Source organism: Lepidochelys olivacea, assembly GCF_965140295.1.
Source record: "Lepidochelys olivacea isolate rLepOli2 genome assembly, chromosome: 1".
NCBI classification, from domain to species: domain Eukaryota; kingdom Metazoa; phylum Chordata; order Testudines; family Cheloniidae; genus Lepidochelys; species Lepidochelys olivacea.
In genome coordinates, this window is record NC_140411.1 from 249,165,734 (window position 1) to 249,190,821 (window position 25,088).

Consider the following 25,088-nt stretch of genomic DNA (forward strand, 5'->3'; position numbering starts at 1 on the left):
CTGCTGGAACAGCCTCTATCCTGAATGCAAGAACTTGGAGTTTTTTAAGCATTTGTATTTTATGAGAAATTAGAGTTTTGTAATAATAGCACTAGGGCTATAGTCAGGCACAGCCCAGTCAGGTATGGTACAAATTATCCCACTTCCCGTTCATCTCTCACATCTTTCTTGCCTATTTTACTTTTTACCTGCAATACCTCAGCTATTCCAGTTCAGTGCCTCTCTCAAGGCGATACCATCCACCACTCTAGAATATGGGACCTCCCATGCCAAACTCATTTTCACTTGTGACCTAAATCAATCAGGATGTGAACTAACGTGTCTGAAGGTGAAAGGCTAGTGCAATGACTCACTGTCACTCCCTGGGGCAAATGCTGCATTTAAAAATTGTGTCTGCCACAGCCAGGCTGAGATACCAGCTCTTTGACCTTCATACTGAGCTACCACAAGCCTCTGCCATCTGATTAGCATGGTGGCGAGTTACCATGCTCTACTCTCTCTTTCCTGTTACCAGCTGTAGGACAGAAGGGGCATTTTCTTCATACCCAAAGGTAGGTTCTGGGGTCCATCCACTATAGGACACTAACAAATTTTCCCACGGGAAAGGGGTGCAACTATGGAGAAATTATGAAGATCAAGTGCAAAATTCTTGCCTTAGATATGCATGTGCAGCTCTCAGTAAAGTCAGTGAGAGCCACATGTGTATCTGAAGGGAGGATCTGGCCAAAAGCAGCTACTCCAGAGTTCTTCTGTCCCTAAGCAAATCTAGGATGGCTTTGGCTGGTTTGCCATTCATTTGCTGGAGAGGTCGTTACTTTAAATAGCTCAAATGAAAGCTACAATCACAGCATCTGAACCCAAAAAGGGATGAACTTTGAAATGGCAAAAACTAAACGAGCTTCTTCCTGCGAAGTCTTGAGGAGAGGATGGAAAAGCCAAAGGGAGCAAAAAACCTTCCTTCAGCAGTACAAATGAACAAGCAAAGCCTCAGACAGCTAATTCCAGGATGTCAGAGGCTAATATGAATTGATGTCAGCTAAAGTAAACCCTTTCGTCAGACACTCCAGCAGTGCCAGAAACAGAAGCACAAGACTTCACTAAACCTTTAAGCTGTTCTAAAAGGATAGATATAAGTCTAGTCAAGTACACCTCACGCATAGTAATTTAGCCTCAGATGTCAACAACGGCAAACCTCACAGGCAACATAATCTACACTCAGTTTATTAAGCGCTTCAAGTGTTGCCTCGCGCACCAGGTACTTGGGGCTAAACGCACCTCTAGTGCTCCCCAGTGTAACCAGTACGTCACCAAGGGTGCATGAAAACATGCTGCCACAGTCTGACAGCCCAGACCCTGCAGCACATTCCATCAGTGGAGGAATAACTATAGACAAGGATCCTGACCTGTCTCTGCTCCTCAGAAGCCACAAGACACATCCTCCTCCCTAGGGAAAGCGGCCCCTAGAGGTTTATGGGGAAATCCTGGAAATCAGACCATTCCCATATGATGTCCATCTGGGAGAGGTTAGCTAGTTTCCTAAGGATTAGCATTCCTTTCTATTGTATTTATACAGCCCTATAGATGGACCTGGAGCTCTCTATTTTTAACAACATACTTCAAAATCAGAACACACTAAAGATAAAACAAGCCAGTTCTAAGCCAGAATGGATTATAACAAGGAAACCATAAACAATGCCTAATAAGTAATAATAATAATAAAAAAACAACAGACAAGTTTTAAGCAAAGGGGTATTTTAAAGGGGTATTTACTGTCCCAACAGGCTCAAGATACTCCTAGGAATATCCATCTTTTCTTTCCACAAAAATCTGGCATTCTGACAAGGGATGGGAAAAAAATATTAAACTAAATACGCACATAAATAATTCACTCATCTTTTGGCTTCTCTGTCTCCTGCCCCAGCAATAGCGCTCCACAGAGATCCAGAAAGATCTCTATGTCAAGCCTTGTTTTCAAACACAAGAAATACTGTTTTGAGATAAACAACAACACTTCACAGTTATGTTTCATCTTCCACCCAAGGAACTCAAAGCACTTTGCAAATGAATTAATCATCTTCACAAAAACCACATCAGGTAGGAAAGTGTTATTTCCACTTTCTAGACAGGAAAACTTAAAACACAGGGAGGTTAAAGGGGCATCAACCTGAAAAAAAATCACACTTCCATATGAAAATATTGTGCCTACTTTTGTTACAAGTAATCTCCAACATTACTGAAACCGAAAGAGATTAGAGGGGTTTTTTTAAACTCCCCTCTATTTTTTCCTGTTTATTTGTGTTGTGTTTTTGACACTCTTTGTTTATAGTCAGTTTCACTGTTTCCTTGATGATGCAGGCCCCTTCCCCAGATCCTGAGGAAGTGTGTTTGCCAGGAAAAGCATGGTGGAGTCAAAATTGACAGTAAACAAGCAGGTGCCCCCACAGAGAGTGGCTCTTTGGCCTGTCCAAGAGACCCTTCTACACATAAATAGGGGAGCGGGGGAGGCATGTTTAAAACAGGATTTTTTAAAAACAAATCTCACAACATTCTATTTAAATAGTTCTTTATAGTACAGTGACATCTCCACCCCCAGCCCACGGTGGCAGCAGCTAGGAGGGTCTGTGATAGGAAGGGAGACAAATAAGAAAGGTGGTCTAGGTGAACAGGGTCTACAGACAGGACTCTACTAGGACTCCCCACCACTAGTGGAAGGACCACGTGGCTTCTCAGCTGGATGTTGCTCCTGAATAACAGCCCATCCCCATTATTTTTCAGATCAATTTTTGGCTAGTGGGTTTAGTCCTCTGGCTTTCAGGAATCTAGCAAAATTTTCAAGTATTTTGTGGTTGTGAGGTGATGGTTTAATGTATGTGGGAGTGGCCAGGTGAGAGACCAATAAAGTAAGTTAGAAAAGGGAAGTATGGTAGAGGGAGATTTTTAGAGTGGAAGAAAGGAGACTGAAAATATGGGGAAGGAGGTAATGAACATAATGTAGGGAAAAAGATATAAAGGGATTGGAGGAAGAAGAAAGAGAAAAAAAGATGCTGAAAACAACATAAGGAAAGATAAAGCATGATTATAGAAGAGAAAATGCAGAATTAGTGTTTCTAATTCTCATGATTTTATTGTGAATCTTGTGATTCTTCATTATAGCTCAATTCCTGGAGACATGACTATGTGAGAATCTCAGCTTTCATTTAAAAAAAAAAATTAAGCTTCTAGCTCTCATGGTTGTAGCAAAAATGTAAAACATGAGCCCTAAATGCTGAAAACTCCAAAGGCAACCAAAGAGACTCCAAATTTAGTGTTTTTAAAATCTCATGATTTCTAAGAAAATCTCGTAGTTTTCGAATGCTCTGAAAGCAATACTGTGGATTGAAGCCCAGAAAGAAATGAAGGCATTTAAGGGGGGGAGGGGGGGAGGGGGAGGGAAGCAGGGAAAGAGATAGCAAGTCAAAATATTAAAACATATGTAGAAAGGTGAATGACAATTTATTGTAATCCATCAGCACACAATAAATAGTGCATAACTGTTTTATTCGTTTTAATTTCAGCAGGGTGTGCCAACATGTATTTTTTCAGGTGGGCTAGGATGTGTTGGGATTAGGTACATTTTTCAAGTCCTAGCTGTTCTGTCTTTTCCCACCAAAGCATTATATTTTATATTTACAGGGGAGAGAAAGATTCTGAGACGAAGACATGGAGAATCTCAGATACTTTTCAAAGAGACGAAAGTGGAGAAAATTATATGAAATTCTCAGACCTACCAACCTTTACAGTGCCTTATTAAAGTTAAATAGGATTATATAGATTAGAGATGTAAAGGACCTATTAAGCATTTTCTAGTCCATTCTCTCCTGCCTGTGTGGTATTGTTCCCCACAGTATATTCTCTTGTGCTTTGTCCAACATAATCACCTCTCTGTAGACATACTACAAAACTTGAAATAATTGCTCAATTAAATTTCATTATTTAGAATGAATTCAAAAACAACTGAACTAGTTATTAAGTTACAGGTAATTACATGGAACCATCTGCACAAAAATCCGTTGCAATTTAAAGCATGAAATATACCATATGCAAAATGTTCACATTGTACAGTAAGTAGAAAAGAGTACTCCAGAATACACCATGTGGACCAAAGGCAGTACAGTGATTTTCCCTCTCTGTGCCTCTGTTTCCCCTTCTACCATATGTCTGTCTTGTCTGCTTTAGACTGTAAGCTCTTCAGGGCAGGGATGTGTCTTGCTACGCAGATAACATGCCTAGCAGAGGGGGGCTATGATCTTTCATGGGCCTTTAGGTGCTACTGTAATACAAATAATAATGGAATAAAGCTCACATAAATGGACTGATGTGTCTTGGGGTGGGGGAGTCACATGATGAAAAATGGAATTCTCTGTGTCAGCTACTCTTATGACAAGACAAGACGAGCAGTACTGAATGTGGCCCATCACTCCTTCTGAAGGCCAGTGGATCATGCAATAGGTTGACCCACTGGGCACGTATTCCTGTGCTGTCCACAATCCTCCCTGAATATTGCTGCAGAGGACTGCTCCACTGTGCTGTATGAGGAGGGAGTGTGGAGTCACCCTCAAGGGGCTCTCCAAGGCCTGCCCTCCTCCCCCACACCCATGCAGCAGAAAGTGCTTGAATATGGTTCTATTTGGGCACCCAAGAGAGCGGGCAAAGCTTTCGCATAGGAACCAAAGGTCAGCTTTTCTGCTGCTTCTGGGGAAAGAAAGGGGGGAATAGCCTCAAAGACTCACTGAAATCTCATAGAAAAATTGTGAAAGGCAACCTATTAAGAAGAGACACTTCTACTTATAATTTCGTGTAGTTGACATTTCTCTTTCATTGGTCTTTTGGTTATTGGAGGCATGTACATGAAATCAGAACCTCCGCTCATCTGCTGTCACTGCTTATTCCTCACTTGAAGTCATCATGCTCCATGGCATCAATCAGTGCCACAGTAACCAATTACACTATCACAAAGAAAAGACTATGGGCCAAATTTTCTGCTGGTGTGACTTCCCTGAAGACAGCTAAGCCCCAAGAGTTAGGCATGAAGAAAGCCGCCAAAGCAGACTGACACTTCAAAACAAAGATTCTGATTTAATGCGGATATCCCTAAGAAGAAAAAAAGCACCGGGAACAAGAAATAAGAAAAATATAATACACAGTATAAGCAGATTTGTTTTCCACTGAGGCCTTGGCAGCATTTTAACATTAGGGGGAAAAAACAGTTAAGCCCTTGTCACACTGATTTAAAAGACACAGGGAGATGATGGAGCAAATTGCAACACCCAAAGCAATAGCACTTCAGAATCATTTGGCTATATTTGCACTATAATGAAATCATGTTAACAGTAATCTTAAAAATTGGGATTAAAATTTAAGTCTGTTTAAATCTTTTCAGAAACCAGTCCAGGATTTAGAGCCCTGTGGGGAACATTTATTCCAGAGATAACAGAAACGAGCAACAGAGGAAACTATACTATACATGCTGTTGCTCTAGTTGGTGAGGGAGGAGCGGGTGATCTTATTTCAAAAGGCAAACAATATTTTGCCTATGGCAGATGCTGACATATCTAGAATGCAATCACGGGAACTAAAGTTGTGCTGATGCTGAAATCACATGTGTGCTTATTGATGGGCACTTAAAAATAGTACTTTAACATGCAGGTGAAGATAACAATTGCACTAGTTGCATATAAGGTAGTTAGAATGACTGTTAGTGCCCTGTCCACACTCTAGTAAGGGAGCTACCAGTAGGGAGGTCAAAAACTGAATGAGTATGAAGCCTGAACCACCAAATCCTTCCTGAAGGTGGCCCATCCAGTTCTGTTGGTAGCACAAGACAAAGCAAGGCAGGGAAGCTTAAATGCTGTGGCTAATGCTGTACCTGTTATAGAACTAAAGTTTCCAAGGCCTGTTAATTTGGCACCTTTCATAAGAACTACATTAATAACAAAAATAATGGGGAAAACCCTAATTGTGCAATCAGATCCACTTGGGCATATCACTGTGTTCATGTGGAGTGCTACTGACATCCACACAGGCACAGGAATCTGTGCTAGAGGAACTATTTGCAGGCGCAGGACTTATATTTTTATTCATTGCTATAATGCTGTTCGAACAACAACTGGATTTTACAACTTAGAGGAGAAAAATCTCTCTCTCCTCCAGCCTAATTCCGAGGCAATCCATGCTACTCCACTAGTCTGTCTCTTTAAGGTACTGTAGGAACTACCTCAAATTTATGACAGAGAAGCCATTGGATGACTGAGTCTGGAAATCATAGGTTAAGTTCAGCAGTCTTCTTAAGAATGTGGCTTAATGGAAGGGGCAACCAATAACCCCAAAGGGCTTCCTGTGCTTTAAAAATGTATTTTAAAAAACTTAGGTGAGCTTGAAGGAGAGTATCTCCAGAAGAACAAGTGCTTCTCAGAATGTCAGAAGAAAAGGAATACAAAGAATTAATGATATTTTTTTAAAGTGGTATGATACTTTCAAAGAGAACTGAGCCATGTACATAGAAGGTACCTGTCTTAATAGAAAACAAGCATTCCTGTTGTGTCGAAATTTAAGAATAATATTATTTTTAAGAGCCAGTCATTATAAAAAAGTTTAAAAAGTAATCCCTTTTGACGTATCAGATACTCCTGGGGGAATTCTGCGTCACTGTGGTGCACAGAATTCATGTCCCCCACAGATTTCTTTGCTTCCCCGCAGAAAAATTACTTCTGAAAGGGAAGCAAAGGGAAGCTGCAAGAGCAGTCAGGTGCCCATACCCAGCAGTGCAGGCAGGTTGGTCCGGTAGAGACGTAAATCACCGCCAGGAAGGGGAGTGGGAGCTGGGCAGTCATGTATGTGAGAGAGACACACTGTTCCTCTCACTTGCTATTGCAGCATGCTCGATGTGGAGGGGCAGGGTTTTGGGGTGTTTCTGAGGAGGTAGGCATGGGGCAGGCGCTGTCCCCTCAGGCAGAGCAGAATGCAGCAGCCTGACTGCTTAGTGAATTGTTCCATTGTCTTTGTGAACTCCCCCAGGAGTATAAAACAGATGTAAACATTTTAAAGCTCCATTACATTGCCAGAGTGGTGTAAAGGGCAGTATGGCCTTATAAATGCTTATGGTACATTAGTGATTAGAATGAATCTAAAGTTTTGTACTGTAAAATTTCCTATCAAAATGTGCTCCATGAACTGTTTGTTACTGACCTTTCTGGAGATGATCAGTAGCCAATATAAATTGTGGGTTTGATTCCCCAGCCCTCACTTGCTCTTCAGTTGCCTATGATGTAACACTGAGCATATGGCTGCATATATTTGTTGACTAATAAATATAAGAAATAAAGGGTCAAACCTAGCTACATTACTGTTAGGCAAGGGGGTTTGGGGATTTCCTCCAGTACTTCCCCACCCCATTCTCCAGCCGTTGTATTGTAGTTTAAATAAATTATCAAAATAATTGAAACCAGAGTGATTACACTGTGTTATTTTGACAAATAAAATATGCTGAATTTTAAAATACTGTGTGCAGAGAGTTTTATTTTTTGGTGCAGAATTCCCCGAGAGGTACACTTCCTATAGCTAAGCTACTGCAGCTTCTCTCTGGATAACCATGCCTATGTAAAAACCTCTCAGTCTTGTCATTGCCCTGTAGGCTGTTAACGGATCCCAAGCAAGCAGCTCTATCTATAACCACCCTTCTCAAGTTTTACAGATGTTTGCCCAATTACACTACTATCCACATGTCACATCAAAAGGTATTAGCAAAAATACAGACAAAGGTTCATTGTTATCGTACTTCTTTAAGGGCAGGTAATAATTACCAGTGTTTTCCATAGAGCCAGTTTCCTCCCCAGGTGAGCAAGCAGACCCCAACTGTGGTTTTCTTCCAGTGAGTCTTGAAGGCTTTAAACATTCTGACCACCCTGGCCATGTCTATCTTCACGGGGCAATGCAGGAAGAGGATGGAGGATGAGAACTTGGAAGTCTCAGTGTGATGAGCTAATAATAACAAGATTAATTCAATGAGAGCAGAGACAACTGTGATATTATTGCTTCTAAAACCCCTGCTTCCTTTCCCTTCAAGGAAACTAGACACTTCCTCAGCTCTAATCCCCTTACGCCCCTACTCTACTTGTGCTACATTGATGACATCTTCATCATCTGGATGCACTGAAAGGAGGCCCTTGAGGAATTCCACCAAGATTTCAACAATTTCCACCCCACCATCAACCTCAGCCTGGACCAGTCCACACAAGAGATCCAGTTCCTAGACACTACAATGCTAATAAGCGATGGTCACATAAACACCACCCTATACCGGAAACCTACTGATCGCTATTCCTACCTACATGCCTCCAGCTTTCACCCTGACCACACCACACGGTCCATTGTCTACAGCCAAGCTCTAAGATATAACCGCATTTGCTCCAATCCCTCAGACAGAGACAAACACCTACAGGATCTCTATCAACCATTCTTAAAACTACAATACCCACTTGCTGAAGTGAAGAAACAGATTGACAGAGCCAGAATGGTACCCAGAAGTCACCTACAACAAGACAGGCCCAACAAAGAAACTAACAGAACATCACTAGCTGTCACCTGCAGCCCCCAACTAAAACCTCTCTAGCGCACCATCAAGGATCTACAACCTATCCTGAAGGACAATCCCTGACTCTCACAGACCTTGGGGGACAGGCCAGTCCTCGCTTACAGACAGCCCCCCAACCTGAAGCAAATACTCACCAGCAACCACACACCACAGAACAAAAACACCAACCCAGGAATCAAACCCTGCAACAAACCCCAGTGCAAACTCTGTCCACATATCTATTCAAGGGACACCATCATAGGACCTAACCACATCAGCCAGACCATCAGGGGCTCATTCACCTGCACATCTACCTATGTGATATATGCCATCATGTGCCAGCAATGCCCCTCTGCCATGTACATTGGCCAAACCGGACAGTCTCTACGCAAAAGAATAAATGGACACAAATCTGACATCACGAATCATAACATTCAAAACCCAGTAGGAGAACACTTCAATCTCCCCGGCCACTCAATAAAAGACCTAAAAGTGGCAATTCTTCAACCAAAAAACTTCAGAAACAGACTCCAACGTGAAACTGGAGAACTGGAATTAATTTGCAAACTGGACACCATCAGATTAGGCCTGAATAAAGACTGGGAGTAGTTGGTCATTATAAAACCTAACTCTAATTTCCCCAATACTAATTTCCCCCTACTGTTACTCACATCTTCTTGTCAACTGTCTGGGCCACTCTCATTACCACTTCAAAAGTTATTTTCCCTCCCTTAGTATCCTGCTGTCAATTGAATTGTTTGTGAGACTAACTTCACACCTGGTAAGGCAATTCACATCTTTTCATGTATTTATACCTGCTCCTGTATTTTCCACTCCATGCATCTGATGAAGTGGGTTCTAGCCCAAGAAAGCTTATGCCCAAATAAATTTGTTAGTCTCTAAGGTTTCAGAGTAGCAGGCATGTTAGTCTGTATCTGCAAAAAGAAAAGGAGTACTTGCAGCACCTTAGAGACTAACGAATTTATTTGAGCATAAGCTTTCGTGAGCTACAACTCACCTCATCTAAGGTGCCACAAGGACTCCTCGTTGTTTTTGACCAAGAGCTGAAAAACACCTATTGATAGAGGGATAGATCCGTCTGCACAGTTAGCCTGCACAACAAACATGCTTTCCACAACAGGAAAACTATTATAAGGTCACCTAACCATCTCTAACTGGTAAGGAAATCCTCTCCTCCCTTGGCGGGTCCATAAAAATGCTCTCTGTTTCTGCATACCATATACCTAGGGCCCTACCAAATTCACAGCCATGAAAAACACATCACGGACCTTGAAATCTGGCCTCCCCACATGAGAGCGGTCTTTTGTGTGCTTTTACCCTATCCCACACAGATTTCATGGGGGAGACCAGCATTTCTCAGATAGGGGGTCCAGACCCGAAAGGGAATTGCAAGGTTATTTTAAGGAGGGTCGTGGTATTGCCACCTTTACTTCTGCATGGCCTTCAGAGCTGGGCGGTCGGAGAGCGGCGACTATTGGCCAAGTGCCCAGCTCTGAAGGCAGTGCCCCACCAGCAGCAGTGCAGAAGTAAGGGTGGCAATACCATACCATGCCACCCTTACTTCTGTGCTGCTGCCTTCAGAGCTGGGTGACTGGAGTGTAGTGGCTGCTGAGGGCCCAGCTCTGCAGGCAGCAGCGCAGAAGTAAGGGTGGCAATACCACACCATGTCATCCTTACTTCTGCACTGCTGCTGGCAGCGGCAGCTCTGCCTTCAGAGCTAGGCTCCCGGCCAGCAGCCACCGCTCTCCAGCTGCCCAGCTCTGAAGGCAGCTGCTGCCACCTGCAGCAGTGCAGGAGTAAGGGTAGCAGTACCACAACCCTCCCCCGCCCATACACACAACTCCTGTTTGGGTCAGGACCCCTACAACTACAACACTGTGAAATTTCAGATTTAAATAGCTGAAATCATGAACGGTTTCAGAGTAGCAGCTGTGTTAGTCTGTATCCGCAAAAAGAAAAGGAGGACTTGTGGAACCTTAGAGACTAACAAATTGCTTTGAGCATAAGCTTTCCTGAATTACAGCTCACTTCATGGGATGCACCATTGAAATCATGAAATTTACAATTTTTTAAATCCAATGGCCGTGAAATTGACCAAAATGGACCATGAATTTGGTAGGGCCCCACATATAGGCACTCAATGCCTATTCGCCACACACGGTTTTCACCATCAAGTGCAAAAAAGAACAAATGACAGACACTCTCTGCAGTACTATACCTGAAGGCACGCAAATAACTGAACAGCCCAATGCCCTCTGTGCAGCCTACCAGACCCAACCCCCGCGCCCGGCAGCCTCTGCAGCCCCCCACGCCCGGTAGCCTCTGTGAGCCCTGCTCCCCTCTCGCCCCACAGCCTCTGCACCCCATGCCTGCCCTGCCCCCCTGCAGCCTCTCTCCCCCTGCAGCCTCTGCGCCCCATGCATGCCTGCCCTGCCCCCTGCAGCCTCTCTCCCCCCGCCTGCCCTGCCCCCCTGCAGCCTCTCTCCACCTGCAGCCTCTGCGCCCCATGCATGCCTGCCCTGCCCCCCTGCAGCCTCTGTGCCCCATGCATGCCTGCCCCCTGCAGCCTCTCTCCCCCCCGCCTGCCCTGCCCCCCTGCAGCCTCTCTCCCTCTGCAGCCTCTGCGCCCCATGCATGCCTGCCTGCCCTGCCCCCTACAGCCTCTCTCCCCCCTGCCTGCCCTGCCCCCCTGCAGCCTCTCTCCCCCCGCCTGCCCTGCCCCCTGCAGCCTCTGCGCCCCATGCCTGCCCCCCTGCCGCCTCTCTCCCCCCACCTGCCCTGCCGCCCCCTCTCACCCTGCAGCCTGTGCCTGGCGGGGGCTTCGGACGCGCAGCCGGGCCCGGGTCCCCGCAGCCCCCGCACACGCCGCAGCCTCCTTCCTGCTGCCGCCCGAGCACGGTCCCCACTGGAAACAGCTCCCGCGGCGCTCGGTTCCGCCCCGCGCCCGCCTGGCGGGGCCGCGGGAAGGGTCAGCGGGGCGCTGGGCTGGGCTGACTCCGGCCCTCGGGCCTGTGTTAAGGGGCGCCCTTATGGGGCCCAGCCTCCTGCACCGCGCTGGTGCGTTCGGGCGCTGCCGCCAGCCAGGCGCTTGGCCGGCTCCAGCGCTTCTGGGCGGGGCGGGGCCCGTCTGGGCTGGTCAGTGCCGGGTTTGCCCTTGACTTCAATGGGGGAAGCGGCAGGATTTCACCTTTCCTGGTTTCCGAGCTGTGCCTATGACTTACCGCACACCACCTTCTGGTGCCAGGTCCCCCAACAATAACCGCTCTCCTCCTTTTTTCATAGGGGTATATCCTGGGTGGCCTTGAAAAGCAGCTGATCCCCTCGCTAATGCTGATGCCAAGCACGCAAAAAAAATTGTGAGGCAAGCCCCAACATATCTCGAGATTGGCTTAAAAATCACGAGAATTTAAAATATAATACAAGGTGGGGTTCTTTTTATTTGCCTCCTGGTTTTTGATCATTTAGCGTTCCTGTTTTCCAGCTTTGCCCCTCTCCCATGAGGGCTAGTAACTTGTATTTTTGTTGTTGTTAATGATAGCTGAGATTTTCACATACTCACAGGCCTCTAAGAGGTGAGGCTCTAAAAAGAATACTAAATGTCGCTAGAGCCGTGCTTAATTTGTAATGAAAGGTGCCAGGGCTCAAGCAATTTTTTTACTTTCATATCTGACACGGCAACCCCAAAGGTAGCAGGGCTATGAATTGCCAAGCCTTGAGGTGCTGAGGCTCAGCCTTGGCAAACCCTTGCACAAATTAAGCACTGTGATAGACTCATAATAAAATTGTCAGAGTTGGCAACACAGTCCCACTAATTTGACCGGAGCTGGATGAATTGGGCCCACCTGCAAGCTATACAACCCCAATAAAATTAATTGAAATAGAATCACTTTTCTGAGAAATAAAATGAAATAATACTGCAACTGTAATGGGGACTAGCCCTCCGCTCCCTTCCTTTATACATATCTTGCTCCATGACTCACTCATTTAATAATGGGATACTCTTTGGGGACTAATTTTAAGGTAGTGTTTAAAGTCTCTCCTGGATCGCTTGGTAAAGTTGGTGCAAGCAAACAATGTATGTTTTAATATGGCTAGATGTACATGTATACATCTAGGAACAAAGAAAGTAGGCCATACTTACAGAATGGGGGACTCTATCCTGGGAAGCAATGACTACGAAAAAGATTTGAGGGCTTTGGTGGATAATCAGCTGATCATGAGCTACAGTGTGATGCTGTGGTCAAAAGAACTAATGTGATCCTGGGGTGCATAAACATGAATCTTGAGTAGGAGTAGAGAGGTTATTTTACTTCCGTATTTGACACTGGTGCAACCGCTGCTGGAATACTGTGTCCAGTTCTGGCACCCACAATTCAAGAATGATGTTGATAAATTGAAAAGGGTTCAGAGAAGAGCCATGAAAATGATTAAAAGATTAGAAAACATGTCATACAGTGATAAACTCAAAGAGCTTAGTCTATTTAGCTTAACAAAGAGAAGGTTACGGGGTGATTTGATTACAATCTATAAGTATCTACACAGGGAACAAATATTTAATAATGGGCTCTTCAGTATAGCAGAGAAAGGTGTAACATGATCCAATGGGTGGAAGTTGAAGCAAGACAAATTCAGACTGGAAATAAGGCATACATTTAAAAAAATGAGAATAATTAACCATTGGAACAATTTACCAAGGATTGTGGTGGATTCTCCATCACTGACAATTTTTAAATGAGGACTGATTCTAAAAGGTATGATCTTGGAATTATTTTGGGGATGTTCTCTGGTCTGTAATACAGGAGGTCAGACTAGATGATCACAATGGTCCCACCTGGCCTTGGAATTTATGAATAAAGGTTTTTTTCAGTGGGTTACTGTGTGAACTGAGCCCTGAACTGGGAATCAGGAAACCTGGGTTCTATACCAGCTCCACTGCCGACTCACTGTGTGACCCTAGGCAAGATACTTCACTATTCTGTGCTCACTTAGTTGTCATGCATATGTCCTCTTACGTATATGTTCCCCAATATGTACAAATCTCGTCCACTTGCTAAAATCCTCTTCCAGGGCAAAGTATCCCTTACCCGGCTTTCACTCACCCCAGTCTTCTTCACTAACCATCCTCCAACCCACTATCTGACCCTCACTCTCACACACATGACATTCCTGGGCAAGTCATCCTAGATACCCTCCACACTTGTCCCTGAAAATCAGTCCTATGCCTCAGTACAAATCGTCTTTGTCTGATAACAGAGACTCCCAGGGCTACAAGGGCCTCTCCCATTCTTTCTCTGCCCTGTCCAGTCAAACAGCCTGCATGAACAAATAGCTGGCAGTGTTTCTCATGCATAAGAACATGAACATGATGTCTGTTTAGTCCATCTGCTATCTGACTCCTCCTGTGCTCATAAGGTCATCATGTATATCCAGGAACAAATGAGCAAAATGTGATAGGGGTGCAGAGGCTTTAAAGGCACCAGGTGGCACATACTTGCCCCTACTACAGCAAATGTAGCTGCTGCTGGTACAACTTCTAGGAGTAACTGTTTTTTCGACAGGCCAAATCCTGGGGGTCTTATGCCTCTTGGGAGAAGGGAGTCATTTCCTCCACTGCTTTTCCAGCTCCCAGGTACAATATAACTTTCATTCCTCTTACGTGCTGGGGACAACGCAAATGATGATGCGGTCATAGGTCTTTGGCTATTCAAGAAGCCTGTCATGGAGGTGACGTAGGGGAGAATCCAGGGGGCATTCCGTCCTTAGCATTTTGGTGTACAGAAAATAGACCAAAACCTATGGGTTCTTTCCCCTGCTGTGAGATATCTAATGTTTCATTTTATGCTCTGGAACAAATTCTCTCTGGAATAAAAGGTCTGTTTTGGTTTGATTAACTGCTTATGAATATTCCAGGTACATCCTGATGCAACAAACGTCCTTTGCTGCTAAATGTTCCAGCTATTTCTCTGTATAATGCACCTGTTGTGTTGTTAACTGTTCTAAATATGTCCACTCATTCATAGATTCATAAATTCCAAGGCCAGAAGGGACCATTGTGATCATGTAGTCTGACCTCCTGTATAGCACAGGCCATGGAATTTCCCCAAAATAATTCTTAGAGCAGATCTTTTAGAAAAACATCCAAACTTGATTTAAAAATTGTCAGTGATGGAGAATTCGCCATGACCCTCGGGAAATTGTTCCAATGGCTAATTACTCTCTCTCTTAAAAATTTATGCCTTATTTACAGTCTGAATTTGTCTAGCTTCAGCTTCTAGCCCTGGTATCATGGTACACCTTTGTCTGCCAGCTAGACTGAAGAGCCTGTTATTAAATATTTATTCCACATATAGATACTTACAGACTGTAATCAAGTCATCCCATAACCTTCTCTTTGTTAAGCTAAACATATTGAGCTCTTTGCGTCTATCACTATAGGGCATGTTTTCAAATCCTTTTATCATTCTCATGGCTCTTCTCTGAACCCTTTCCAATGTATCACCATCGTTCTTGAATGGTGGGCACCAGAACTGGACACAGTATTCCAGCAGCGGTCACAGCAGTGCCAAATACAGGATAAAATCACCTCTCTACTTCTATTCAAGATTCCCCTGTTTATGCATCCAAGGATTGCATTAGCCCTTTTGGCCACAGTGTCACGCTGCTGGCTCATGTTCAGCTGATTATCCACCAAAACCCCAACATCTTTTTTCAGTCACTGCTTACAGAGTCATACTTGGAGTGCTGCTGAATGTTCCAGTTATATCCAGGTAGAATAGGATGACTGAATGCCCTACTTTTTGTAGGATTGTCCTATTTTTTGCCTGTCTTAAGGCAGCGTGGCCAATTGTCCTTTTTTAACACTCCCATTCTCCCTATTTTGTGAAAGTATAATATGCAGTTATAACTTTTTAAAATGCAGGGACACTTTATGATGTGTCAGAAATAACTGGCAAATACTTACAATTTTATTTCCTCGGCAAATCTCTTCAAACATATCAAGTCCCCGTTTGCTTATTGAAGACTTCTGCCATGGCAAGTGTACACTTTTAAAATAAAGCCATTTTTGAGTATGTAAACACCCACCCAAAACAATCTGGAAAATGGTTAATGTCTGAAGCATTTTCTATGCTTGGGGATCTCTGAAATGGCCAAATGGAAATATATCAAAGTTCATGCACAGGAAAACACCTCTGGGCTGAATGTAAGCTTGAGAAATTTAGTTCAAAGAATAATTGTCTATCAACACCAGTGCTGAGCCCCAGCACCCCTAGGCTTGGCAGTTTGTAGCCCAGCACCTCTGGGATTGCTGCATCAGTTATGAATGTAAAAAATTGCTTGAGCCCTGGGACCTCTTTCTTTACAAGTTAAGCACCGATCAACACCTTAAAATAGGGTTTGGAATAACACTGGGGAAAAGGGTTTAGAATAAAATTGCAAAAGGGCCTTTCCATAAGGTTAGTGGGACACTACAGTAGCAAAATCGGTCTTTGTATCTACTTAAAGTTAGCTTTCAGCTAGATGCTTTCTGTTTAATGTAATCACATGGGAAGCAAGATCCTCAGATGGTGTAAATCAGTGGATTTTAATGATATTGTGCAGACTTACAGTAGCTGAGAATCTGGCTTAGAAATTCTAGATGACGCTTTCAAGTGAGCTGTAGCCACTAGTAACACTAAAGAAAACAAAAGATTTTACACTTGCCTTACTATCTGGCTTTGCTTATGTACTGATGCAGAGTCCTTGCTGAAATCCCTCCTGGCAAAAATACATGTCCTATTTTTTGGCTGTGAACATCTGATCACCCTAAAGGTAGATCGCATCTACTGTGCTGCTGAATATACTAAGTACCTTCTTCCAAGTATTCAATTATTTTTCATATAATGTTAAAGGCTATTGGTAGCACAGCAGGTGCAGTGGAAGACAAGGTAAAGGGTCAATCTAAAACACCCTCTGGATTCTATACTGTAGTCATTTTTTTAAATCTAAGCAAAACAGTTCTGCATTTGCAGACTGAAGGAAGCTGAAATAAATGTTTTCTTCTTGTCTGATTGTTGGGAGGGTTTATGTAGTTTGGAGGGAGTCAATGTTCAAAAGATTGGCCTAACTGTCAAAATGCTTGTTATGGGAGCTTGAGATGTATCAGCTGAAATTAGCCCACAAATTGTTTGCAACTGTAGGGTGATGCCTCATCCCCAGTTACTCAGGTCTGACCCAATTTGAAGGACAATGTTTTTCTCATCCTACCAGTCTGCCTGCACTACCACTGCCAAGTTTGCCAGCGAAAGAAGCCTGAGAAATATGACACTGCCTCTGGGACATCTTTGTTTTTAGCTTACGTAAATTCACTGCATGTCAAAGATGCTTGACTAAGAGCTCTATATCTTGATTCCTCTCTTTAGCCATGCAGAAGCTTCAGCAGGAGCACAGGCAATGGAAAGCTTCTCCCCGCTACCTGGCCAATGTCCTTCAGTTGCTCACCCACACAGGGCAGAGTAGTTCAGTCTTCATGGCTTTTTACTCTGAGGCTATGTCTACGCTACCGCGGTAAGTCGACCTACGCTACACAACTCCAGCTACATGAATAACGTGTAATAGCCGACATACCTTAGGTCAAGTTACCACAGGGTCTACACCATGGCGGGTTGACAGGAGAAAATCTCCCGTCGACTTACCTTACGCTTCTCATCAGGGGTAGAGTACAGGGGTTGACTGGAGAACGATCTGCAGTCGATTTGGCAGGTCTTTACTAGACCCGTTAAATCGACCGCTGGTGGATCGATCTCAGAGCATCCCCTGCTGTAGTGTAGACCTGCCTTTAATCTGTCCTAAGACCACCAATTAGGGCACTAATTCAGATGTGGTGGTAGGCTGTGACCTGGACCTGTCCACTGAGAATGGGACTGAAGTTACCTTCTTGTTTCATATAGGCCATTGAATTCATCAGTTGATATGTAATTTTGGGTGACATTTTCAAAAGCACCATGAGTTATAAACCCAAATTTCACTAAAAGTCACTGTTGAACACTACAGGTTCAAGTTCAAGATCTGAAGGCAACAGACCTGAGCTTGATTCTGGGCTGCATGCGGAAAGTGAGAATTGCAGCTTCATTGAGTAATTCTAGTGTAGCCGACTAAGTTGCACCATGTTGAATCTCCAGTTCGTTCTTACACCAGAAATACACAGTGCATACAGGAGTGTCTTTAGGTAACTGGAAGAGCCAAGACTGTGAGCCTCGCACTCACATGTCCATCCCTATCTGTTTGTTCTCTTCTTTCATCTTTGCAGCAATGGAAAATGGAGATCTCTGTATCATACTACCAGTTTGCTGGGTAATCCAAAGCCTGACCTCTAAAATTTCAGCCAAGGCAAGGGTGTGGTGGTGGTGGGACATTCTAGGGCTACAACCAAGAGCTCCTACACCAGTACCAGAGCTCCCTCCAACTCAGTGGTGACTGTACTTCAACAAATTCCCTGCATGATTCTCAGTGGCGGAAATGGAAACAAAGCCACCTGCACTGCCAATAGGCCGAATGCAGCCGTCAGTAGGAGTTGCATGCTTGATAGGCCAGAATACAACTATATTCTTAACCAAACAAAGGCAGCAGAGTGCCTGGTTACTATCTTCCTCTCCCTGCACACTACTAATGTTCAGCTGGTCGGGAAAAGGAAGTGCTTCTTGCTTCTGACACAAAACACTCAAGCTTTCCTTTTGATGGTGAAGAAACTGCAGATTCACACTCTCCCATTGTCTCCGACCCAATTAGGGGATTGTAATCAAGTCTCATTCAGGCCACCAGAATCTCTAAAACCAGGCCTGGTTTAGAATATGGTGACCAGTCCCTTTTCATTGAAGCAAAAATTGTTCTCAGGATTGGAAGAGGGCCCACTAGGTGGCTCTCTAGCTCAGGCTGTTAGAAGGGAACTCTGGCCTTGTAAGCGTACACATTCCTCCAGCTACGATACTCTTTGGTAGGCTGGAGCCTTTCTATCATGGCTGAGCCATAGAAACAGGCTGGGCTGCAGAAGGCAGCAGTCTTTCCCTACATGAGGTAGGATCCCTCAAGACACTTGTGCCTTTGGTGGGTTTCCCTCCTCACGTCTTTCACTTTGTGTGTCTATCCTTCTGCTTCTATGCTGCTATCTATGCTGCCTATCCATCTGCTGGGTCTGCTTGTTACCCTTTCTTCCCTAGCCTCCACCTTCCAATACAAGGCACAGCCTGGGATGGGGGAGGAGGCACGAGGCAGTTACCGAAGCCAGGCTGAGTGGTTTTCTGGACTGCGAGATCAGAAAAGGTTCAGGATGGGCTCCCTTGCCCTCATTTCTGATGCTGCCTGCGGCGGCTGGTCCCCAGGCTAGTCACATCCATCATTAATGCCTGCTCCACTGGCTTAGAGAATGATCTAAATTACACTGGCAGAGTTTTGGTTGGGCAACTCAGAGAAAATCTGCCGGGGAATAACATTTCTGCCTTCCCCTCCACACTCTCCTTTTGCTCTTGTACTAGAAAAACAGGTTCTGGGAGGATTTCTTTACCTTCCCCAGCCAAAAATTTAGAAGGGATGTTCCTGACACAGCACTGCAGCAAATAACAACCACTTGACCCACAGCCATCTCCCTCCCAATACTAGCCCATGGCTCAGGAATATTCCCTGGTTCTCAGATTGTATTCTTTATTTCCCTAGGGAAAAGTTAACATGGAAATATTCATGGCTTTTGAATTACACTGGAAAGCCATTAAACAGCTATATTGCATCACCCAAATAGCAATCCTGTAGCAGGTCTATTCCTAAAATGGGGATTCATTTCAGAAGTCTCTGCACTCATATGAGCCATATTTTGGACAGAATGTCACCTAGATATTAGAGAGAATGTCCAGGCCTGCATCCTTAGCTCTGGCACAGCACAACTGAGGTGGGCAGGGAGGCAAAGGTGGATCTAACCCACCTCTTCTGATCCTGGCGCAGGCTGCAGGTCAGCTGTCCCCCAGCATAAGTTAGAGCTGCCACAGGGCTGCCCTACTTTACACCAGGTGGAAGAGTCCCCTAGGGAACTCTTCTGACACCCCCAACATTGATGGAGTGTAGTCCCATTCTGGAGTCTCCCGTGTACAGAGGAATCCCAAACTACTTCTTTAATAATCATAATACTTAATTCGTCAGAAGATCTCAAAGTACTTTACCAAGGAGGTCAGTGTCATTAACTGATACTGATTCCTACTTTTAGGAATCTCCAGCTGCCCAAGGCGAAGGCCATATGTCTATTCCTATCTGAATGTATATCATTAACACAGAATGGACTGAGTAGCAAGGACGCCTTCAAAGAAACTAGTTTAACACAGAGACAGCAGATTTCAGAACTGCTCACATGATTGTAATGCCTTTTAAAACAATGTTCATTTGGAAGGGCGTTAACTATAGGCCAACTCTTTGGAAATAGCTAACTTCTCTCAGGCTTAAACAAACAAGCAAATATTTTCACTTCCATACATAGAATCTCAGGAGCCTCCAGAGTGGATGATTCAGAATGGATGGAGGAAACCATGGGTTTTTCAAGTCAGATATCTTGCCTCTTGCAGTGACTAATACCTTATGTTTCAGAGAAAAATGCACTTCTCCTTTTCTCCATAATCCATCTGGTCAACTGTGCAACTCGGTACAGGTAAGGGGAAGGGGGAGGGAATTTAAGGTTTTTTCCTCGTTGCTGATCCCTGTGGCAATCAGCTTATATTCCAAAGCATGAACTTTGATTATCTGTATCTCAGTCTACATTATTGATAGTTATAATATTAGAAATCCAGACCCAATATTTAACTCATGGCTGCCATTAATGTAGTCATGTCTACACCCCATATCTAGATGACACTGTTTTAATCAGAGTCTTTGGAAACAACTAATACATCATTAACAATTCGTTCATTTTGTATTGAGCCAGTGACCTGTGAACCTATGGGACAACGCCTGGAACAATGTTAATCAAACAGCAACATCTCATAATCCAAAAGAAAAAGGAAAGATTCACTGATGATTTTCCACTGAACATCTCAATTTTCATTTTGTTTTGACTCAGTCGTGTAAATCACATTAGCCCCACTGGATAAGTCTCTGACAACTTGGACCATGTGTCCTGTGCATTCTTGCATATGCTTGATCTTTCACCTCTTCCAAATTTGGTGCCAATACTCTACAAAGACAAGATTTTTACTTCCCATCCTTAGGCAGAGATGGGGGCAACATTATTAATCTTAATTCAAAGCAAGAGGAGTAAATCCATCACTGTAATAGTCACTCCCACACTCCAATTTTTTCCCTATTGGCAAAAATCTTTGCAATCAGAAGGGCATGAGAATTAACTTGATTTATATTCTGGAGAATAAGGAACAACCACCTGGGAAAAGGATCATCCCACTGAGTCACTCAGGTTGGACCAATCCAACCCCTGCTGAAATGCATGTCTTGCATTTAATATCGAGAATTCTCTTTGCTTAGGAAAGCTTACTTGCCACTTCAACAATTTTTATGAGATAGTTTTATTTTATGTCTTTTAAAATAATGTTGATGAATGCACATCCATTTGGCTTTTCAGTTACAACTACTATGAACCCAGTTTAGATTATTCTGCCTGTTCAATAACTCCCATTTTTTCCATAATATAAACTTTTGTTTGTTTGTTTGTTTGTTTAATGTGTGAGAGAAAATGGAAATTTTCTTGGTGGATGGATTGCTGGAGTTACTGATTTTTCAGTTTTAATGTGATAGTCTACTTCCAGACACCTTGGAAGATACCTAAGAATTCTTCCAACTCTGCTTTGACTGTAAGTTCTGTGACATTTACTGAAAATATGTTTGTACCTGTTTTCATGGCCAGTTAGGTTTTGAGTCATTACACTGGTGGTACAGATGAATTTACCTTCTGGAAAGTTATTACATGACACTGTTTTTTAAAACAAGTAGTAAAAGATATTTGACTTTGTATTGGGAATTTATGTACTCAATATGAAACAATCATTGCTTTAGAATTCTGTGCAGTTTCTTTAGCTACTTAATACATTTTTTCTTTGAAGTAACATTGCATTGTGGTCTGGGATCCAATTTAAAGGATACAACTCTGCCATTAATGTTTAGTCATATTCATGTCACTTAATACATTGCTGGAAGGTGCTCAGGCACTATGGTGATGAGGGCAGTATACGAACTTGTACAGAATTGAAGCAGGTTTCAGAGTAACAGTTACCATTTACTGCACCTACAAAGATATCCATCCTACTTTGTTGCTGTTCTCGAAATGGACCCTCTTGGCTGCGACCATGTGATGTTCTTTGAAAAATGATTTTCTTCCATTGCATTAATTGCATCTTCACCCAAAAGCCAGGCAAATTCTCGACTTGTTATTTTGGTTGTCTTCATTTGTTTCTCCTTGTGAAATGGTGGTACATTGATGAGCTCCTCAGGGTATGTCTACACTATGAAATTAGGTCGAATTTATAGAAGTCATTTTTTTAGAAATCGGTTTTATACATTTGAGTGTGTGTGTCCCCACAGAAAATGCTCTAAGTGCATTAAGTGCATTAACTCGGCGGAGTGCTTCCACAGTACCGAGGCTAGAGTCGACTTCCGGAGCGTTGCACTGTGGGTAGCTATCCCACAGTTCCCGCAGTCTCCGCTGCCCATTGGAATTCTGGGTTGAGATCCCAATGCCTGATGGGGCTAAAACATTGTCGTGGGTGGTTCTGGGTACATATTGTCAGGCCCCCGTTCCCTCCCTCCCTCCGTGAAAGCAAGGGCAGACAATCGTTTCACGCCTTTTTTCCTGAGTTACCTGTGCAGACGCCATTCCACGGCAAGCATGGAGCCCGCTCAGCTCACTGTCACCGTATGTCTCCTGGGTGCTGGCAGACGTGGTACTGCATTGCTACACAGTAGCAGCAACCCATTGCCTTGTGACAGCAGACGGTGCAATAGGACTGGTAGCCGTCATCGTCATGTCCGAGGTGCTCCTGGCCAGGAGCGCCTGGGGAGACATGTGTGCAGGGACTAAATTTGGAGTGACTTGATCAAGTCATTCTCTTTAGTCCTGCAGTCAGTCCTATTGAACCATATTATGGTGAGCAGGCAGGCGATAGGGATTGCTAGCAGTCCTATTGTACCATCTTCTGCCAGGCAGGCAAGAGATGAGGATGGCTAGCAGTCGTATTGTACCATCTTCTGCCAAGCAGCCCTGAGATGTGGATGGCATGCAGTCCTTCTGCACCGTCTGCTGCCAGCCAAAGATGTAAAAGATAGATGGAATGTATCAAAACAAGAAATAGACCAGATTTGTTTTGTACTCATTTGCTTCCCCCCGCTCCCCGTCTAGGGGACTCATTCCTCTAGGTCACACTGCAGTCACTCACAGAGAAGGTGCAGCGAGGTAAATCTAGCCATGTGTCAATCAGAGGCCAGACTAGCCTCCTTGTTCCAATAAGAACAATAACTTAGGTGCACCCTTTCTTATTGGAACCCTTCGTGAAGTCCTGCCTGAAATACTCCTTGATGTAAAGCCACCCCCTTTGTTGATTTTAGCTCACTGTAAGCCAACCCTGTAAGCCGTGTCGTCAGTCGCCCCTCCCTCCGTCAGAGCAACGGCAGACAATCGTTGGAGGAGACAAAAGGGGGAGACATTTTTTCTACGCGGACGCCATACCAAGGCAAGCATGGAAGCCGCTCAGCTCACTTTGGCAATTAGGAGCACACTAAACACCACACGCATTATCCAGCAGTATATGCAGCACCAGAACCTGGCAAAGCGATACCGGGCGAGTAGGCGACGTCAGCACGGTTGTGTGAGTGATCGGGACATGGACACAGATTTCTCTGAAAGCATGGGCCCTGCCAATGCATGCATCATGGTGCTAATGGGACAGGTTCATGCTGTGGAACGTCGATTCTGGGCTCGGGAAACAAGCACAGACTGGTGGGACCGCATAGTGTTGCAGGTCTGGGATGATTCCCGTGGCTGTGAAACTTTCGCATGCGTAAGGGCACTTTCATGGAACTTTGTGACTTGCTTTCCCCTGCCCTGAAGCGCATGAATACCAAGATGAGAGCAGCCCTCACAGTTGAGAAGCGAGTGGCGATAGCCCTGTGGAAGCTTGCAACGCCAGACAGCTACCGGTCAGTTGGGAATCAATTTGGAGTGGGCAAATCTACTGTGGGGGTTGCTGTGATGCAAGTAGCCCATGCAATCAAAGATCTGCTGATTTCAAGGGTAGTGACCCTGGGAAATGTGCAGGTCACAGTGGATGGCTTTGCTGCAATGGGATTCCCTAACTGTAGTGGGGCCATAGACGGAACCCATATCCCTATCTTGGCACCAGAGCACCAAGCCTGCGAGTACATAAACCGCAAGGGGTACTTTTCAATAGTGCTGCAAGCTCTGGTGGATCACAAGGGACGTTTCACCAACATCAACGTGGGATGGCCGGGAAAGGTACATGACGCTCGCATCTTCAGGAACTCTGGTCTGTTTCAAAAGCTGCAGGAAGGGACTTTATTCCCAGACCAGAAAAATACCTTTGGGGACGTTGAAATGCCTATAGTTATTCTTAGGGACCCAGCCTACCCCTTAATGCCATGGCTCATGAAGCCATACACAGGCAGCCTGGACAGTAGTCAGGAGCTGTTCAACTACAGGCTGAGCAAGTGCAGAACGGTGGTAGAGTGTGCATTTGGATGTTTAAAGGTGCGCTGGCGCAGTTTACTGACTCGCTTAGACCTCAGCGAAACCAATATTCCCACTGTTATTACTGCTTGCTGTGTGCTCCACGATATCTGTGAGAGTAAGGGGGAGACGTTTATGGCGGGTTGGGAGGTTGAGGCAAATCGCCTGGCTGCTGGTTACACGCAGCCAGACACCAGGGCGGTTAGAAGAGCGCAGGAGGGCGCAGTACGCATCAGAGAAGCTTTGAAAACCAGTTTCATGACTGGCCAGGCTACGGTGTGAAAGTTCTCTTTGTTTCTCCTTGATGAAACCCCCCGCCCCTTGGTTCACTCTACTTCCCTGTAAGCTAACCACCCTCCCCTCCTCCCTTCGATCACCACTTGCAGAGGCAATAAAGTCATTGTTGCTTCACATTCATGCATTTTTATTCATTCATCACACAAATAGGAGGATAAGTACCAAGGTAGCCCAGGAGGGGTGGTGGAGGAGGGAAGGAAAATGCCACACAGCACTTTAAAAGTTTACAACTTTAAAATTTATTGAATGCCAGCCTTCTTATTTTTGGGCAATCCTCTGTGGCGGAGTGGCTGGTTGGCCGGTGGCCCCCCCACCACGTTCTTGGGCGTCTGGGTGTGGAGGCTATGGAACTTGGGGAGGAGGGCGGTTGGTTACACAGGGGCTGTAGTGGCAGTCTGTGTTCCAGCTGCCTTTGCTGCAGCTCAACCATACACTGGAGCATACTGGTTTGATCCTCCAGCA

General features: G+C 44.6%; 2 protein-coding genes across 4 annotated transcripts in view; one reads left to right on the forward strand and one right to left on the reverse strand.

Annotated features, from left to right (window-relative positions):
- The window catches only part of AGK (acylglycerol kinase), a 59,622-nt gene extending 47,897 nt beyond the window's left edge, over positions 1 to 11,725 (reverse strand). The window contains exons 1-2 of one of the 2 annotated variants that reach the window (XM_084617374.1): positions 11,425 to 11,721; positions 7,839 to 8,016 (exon numbers count right to left, since the gene is read on the reverse strand). In XM_084617374.1, coding sequence (XP_084473500.1) covers positions 7,839 to 7,948 — 110 coding nt within the window. In that variant the 5' untranslated portion in view covers positions 7,949 to 8,016; positions 11,425 to 11,721. Of the gene's footprint in view, positions 1 to 7,838; positions 8,017 to 11,424 lie in introns of both variants that reach the window. The other variant, XM_084617375.1, reaches the window with a different exon arrangement.
- Positions 11,726 to 18,662: 6,937 nt separating this feature from the next.
- LOC311515165 (uncharacterized protein) lies at positions 18,663 to 24,706 on the forward strand. 2 transcript variants are annotated; one of them, XM_084618048.1, is made up of 4 exons: positions 18,663 to 18,709; positions 20,124 to 20,291; positions 21,324 to 21,444; positions 23,192 to 24,706. In XM_084618048.1, the coding sequence occupies exon 4, from the start codon at positions 23,640 to 23,642 to the stop codon at positions 24,609 to 24,611; it is 972 nt and encodes a 323-aa protein (XP_084474174.1). In that variant the 5' UTR covers positions 18,663 to 18,709; positions 20,124 to 20,291; positions 21,324 to 21,444; positions 23,192 to 23,639; the 3' UTR covers positions 24,612 to 24,706. The 2 variants fall into 2 exon arrangements, 1 of the variants encoding a protein (XP_084474174.1); XR_014710069.1 differs by lacking the exons at positions 18,663 to 18,709; positions 21,324 to 21,444; positions 23,192 to 24,706 and adding an exon at positions 20,565 to 21,145 and having other exon boundaries at positions 20,132 to 20,291.
- Positions 24,707 to 25,088: the final 382 nt, after the last annotated feature.

Excerpts from the sequence above, each read along its gene's own strand:
- LOC311515165 (XM_084618048.1), top strand. The coding sequence starts at position 23,640 with ATGCGTAAGGGCACTTTCATGGAACTTTGTGACTTGCTTTCCCCTGCC.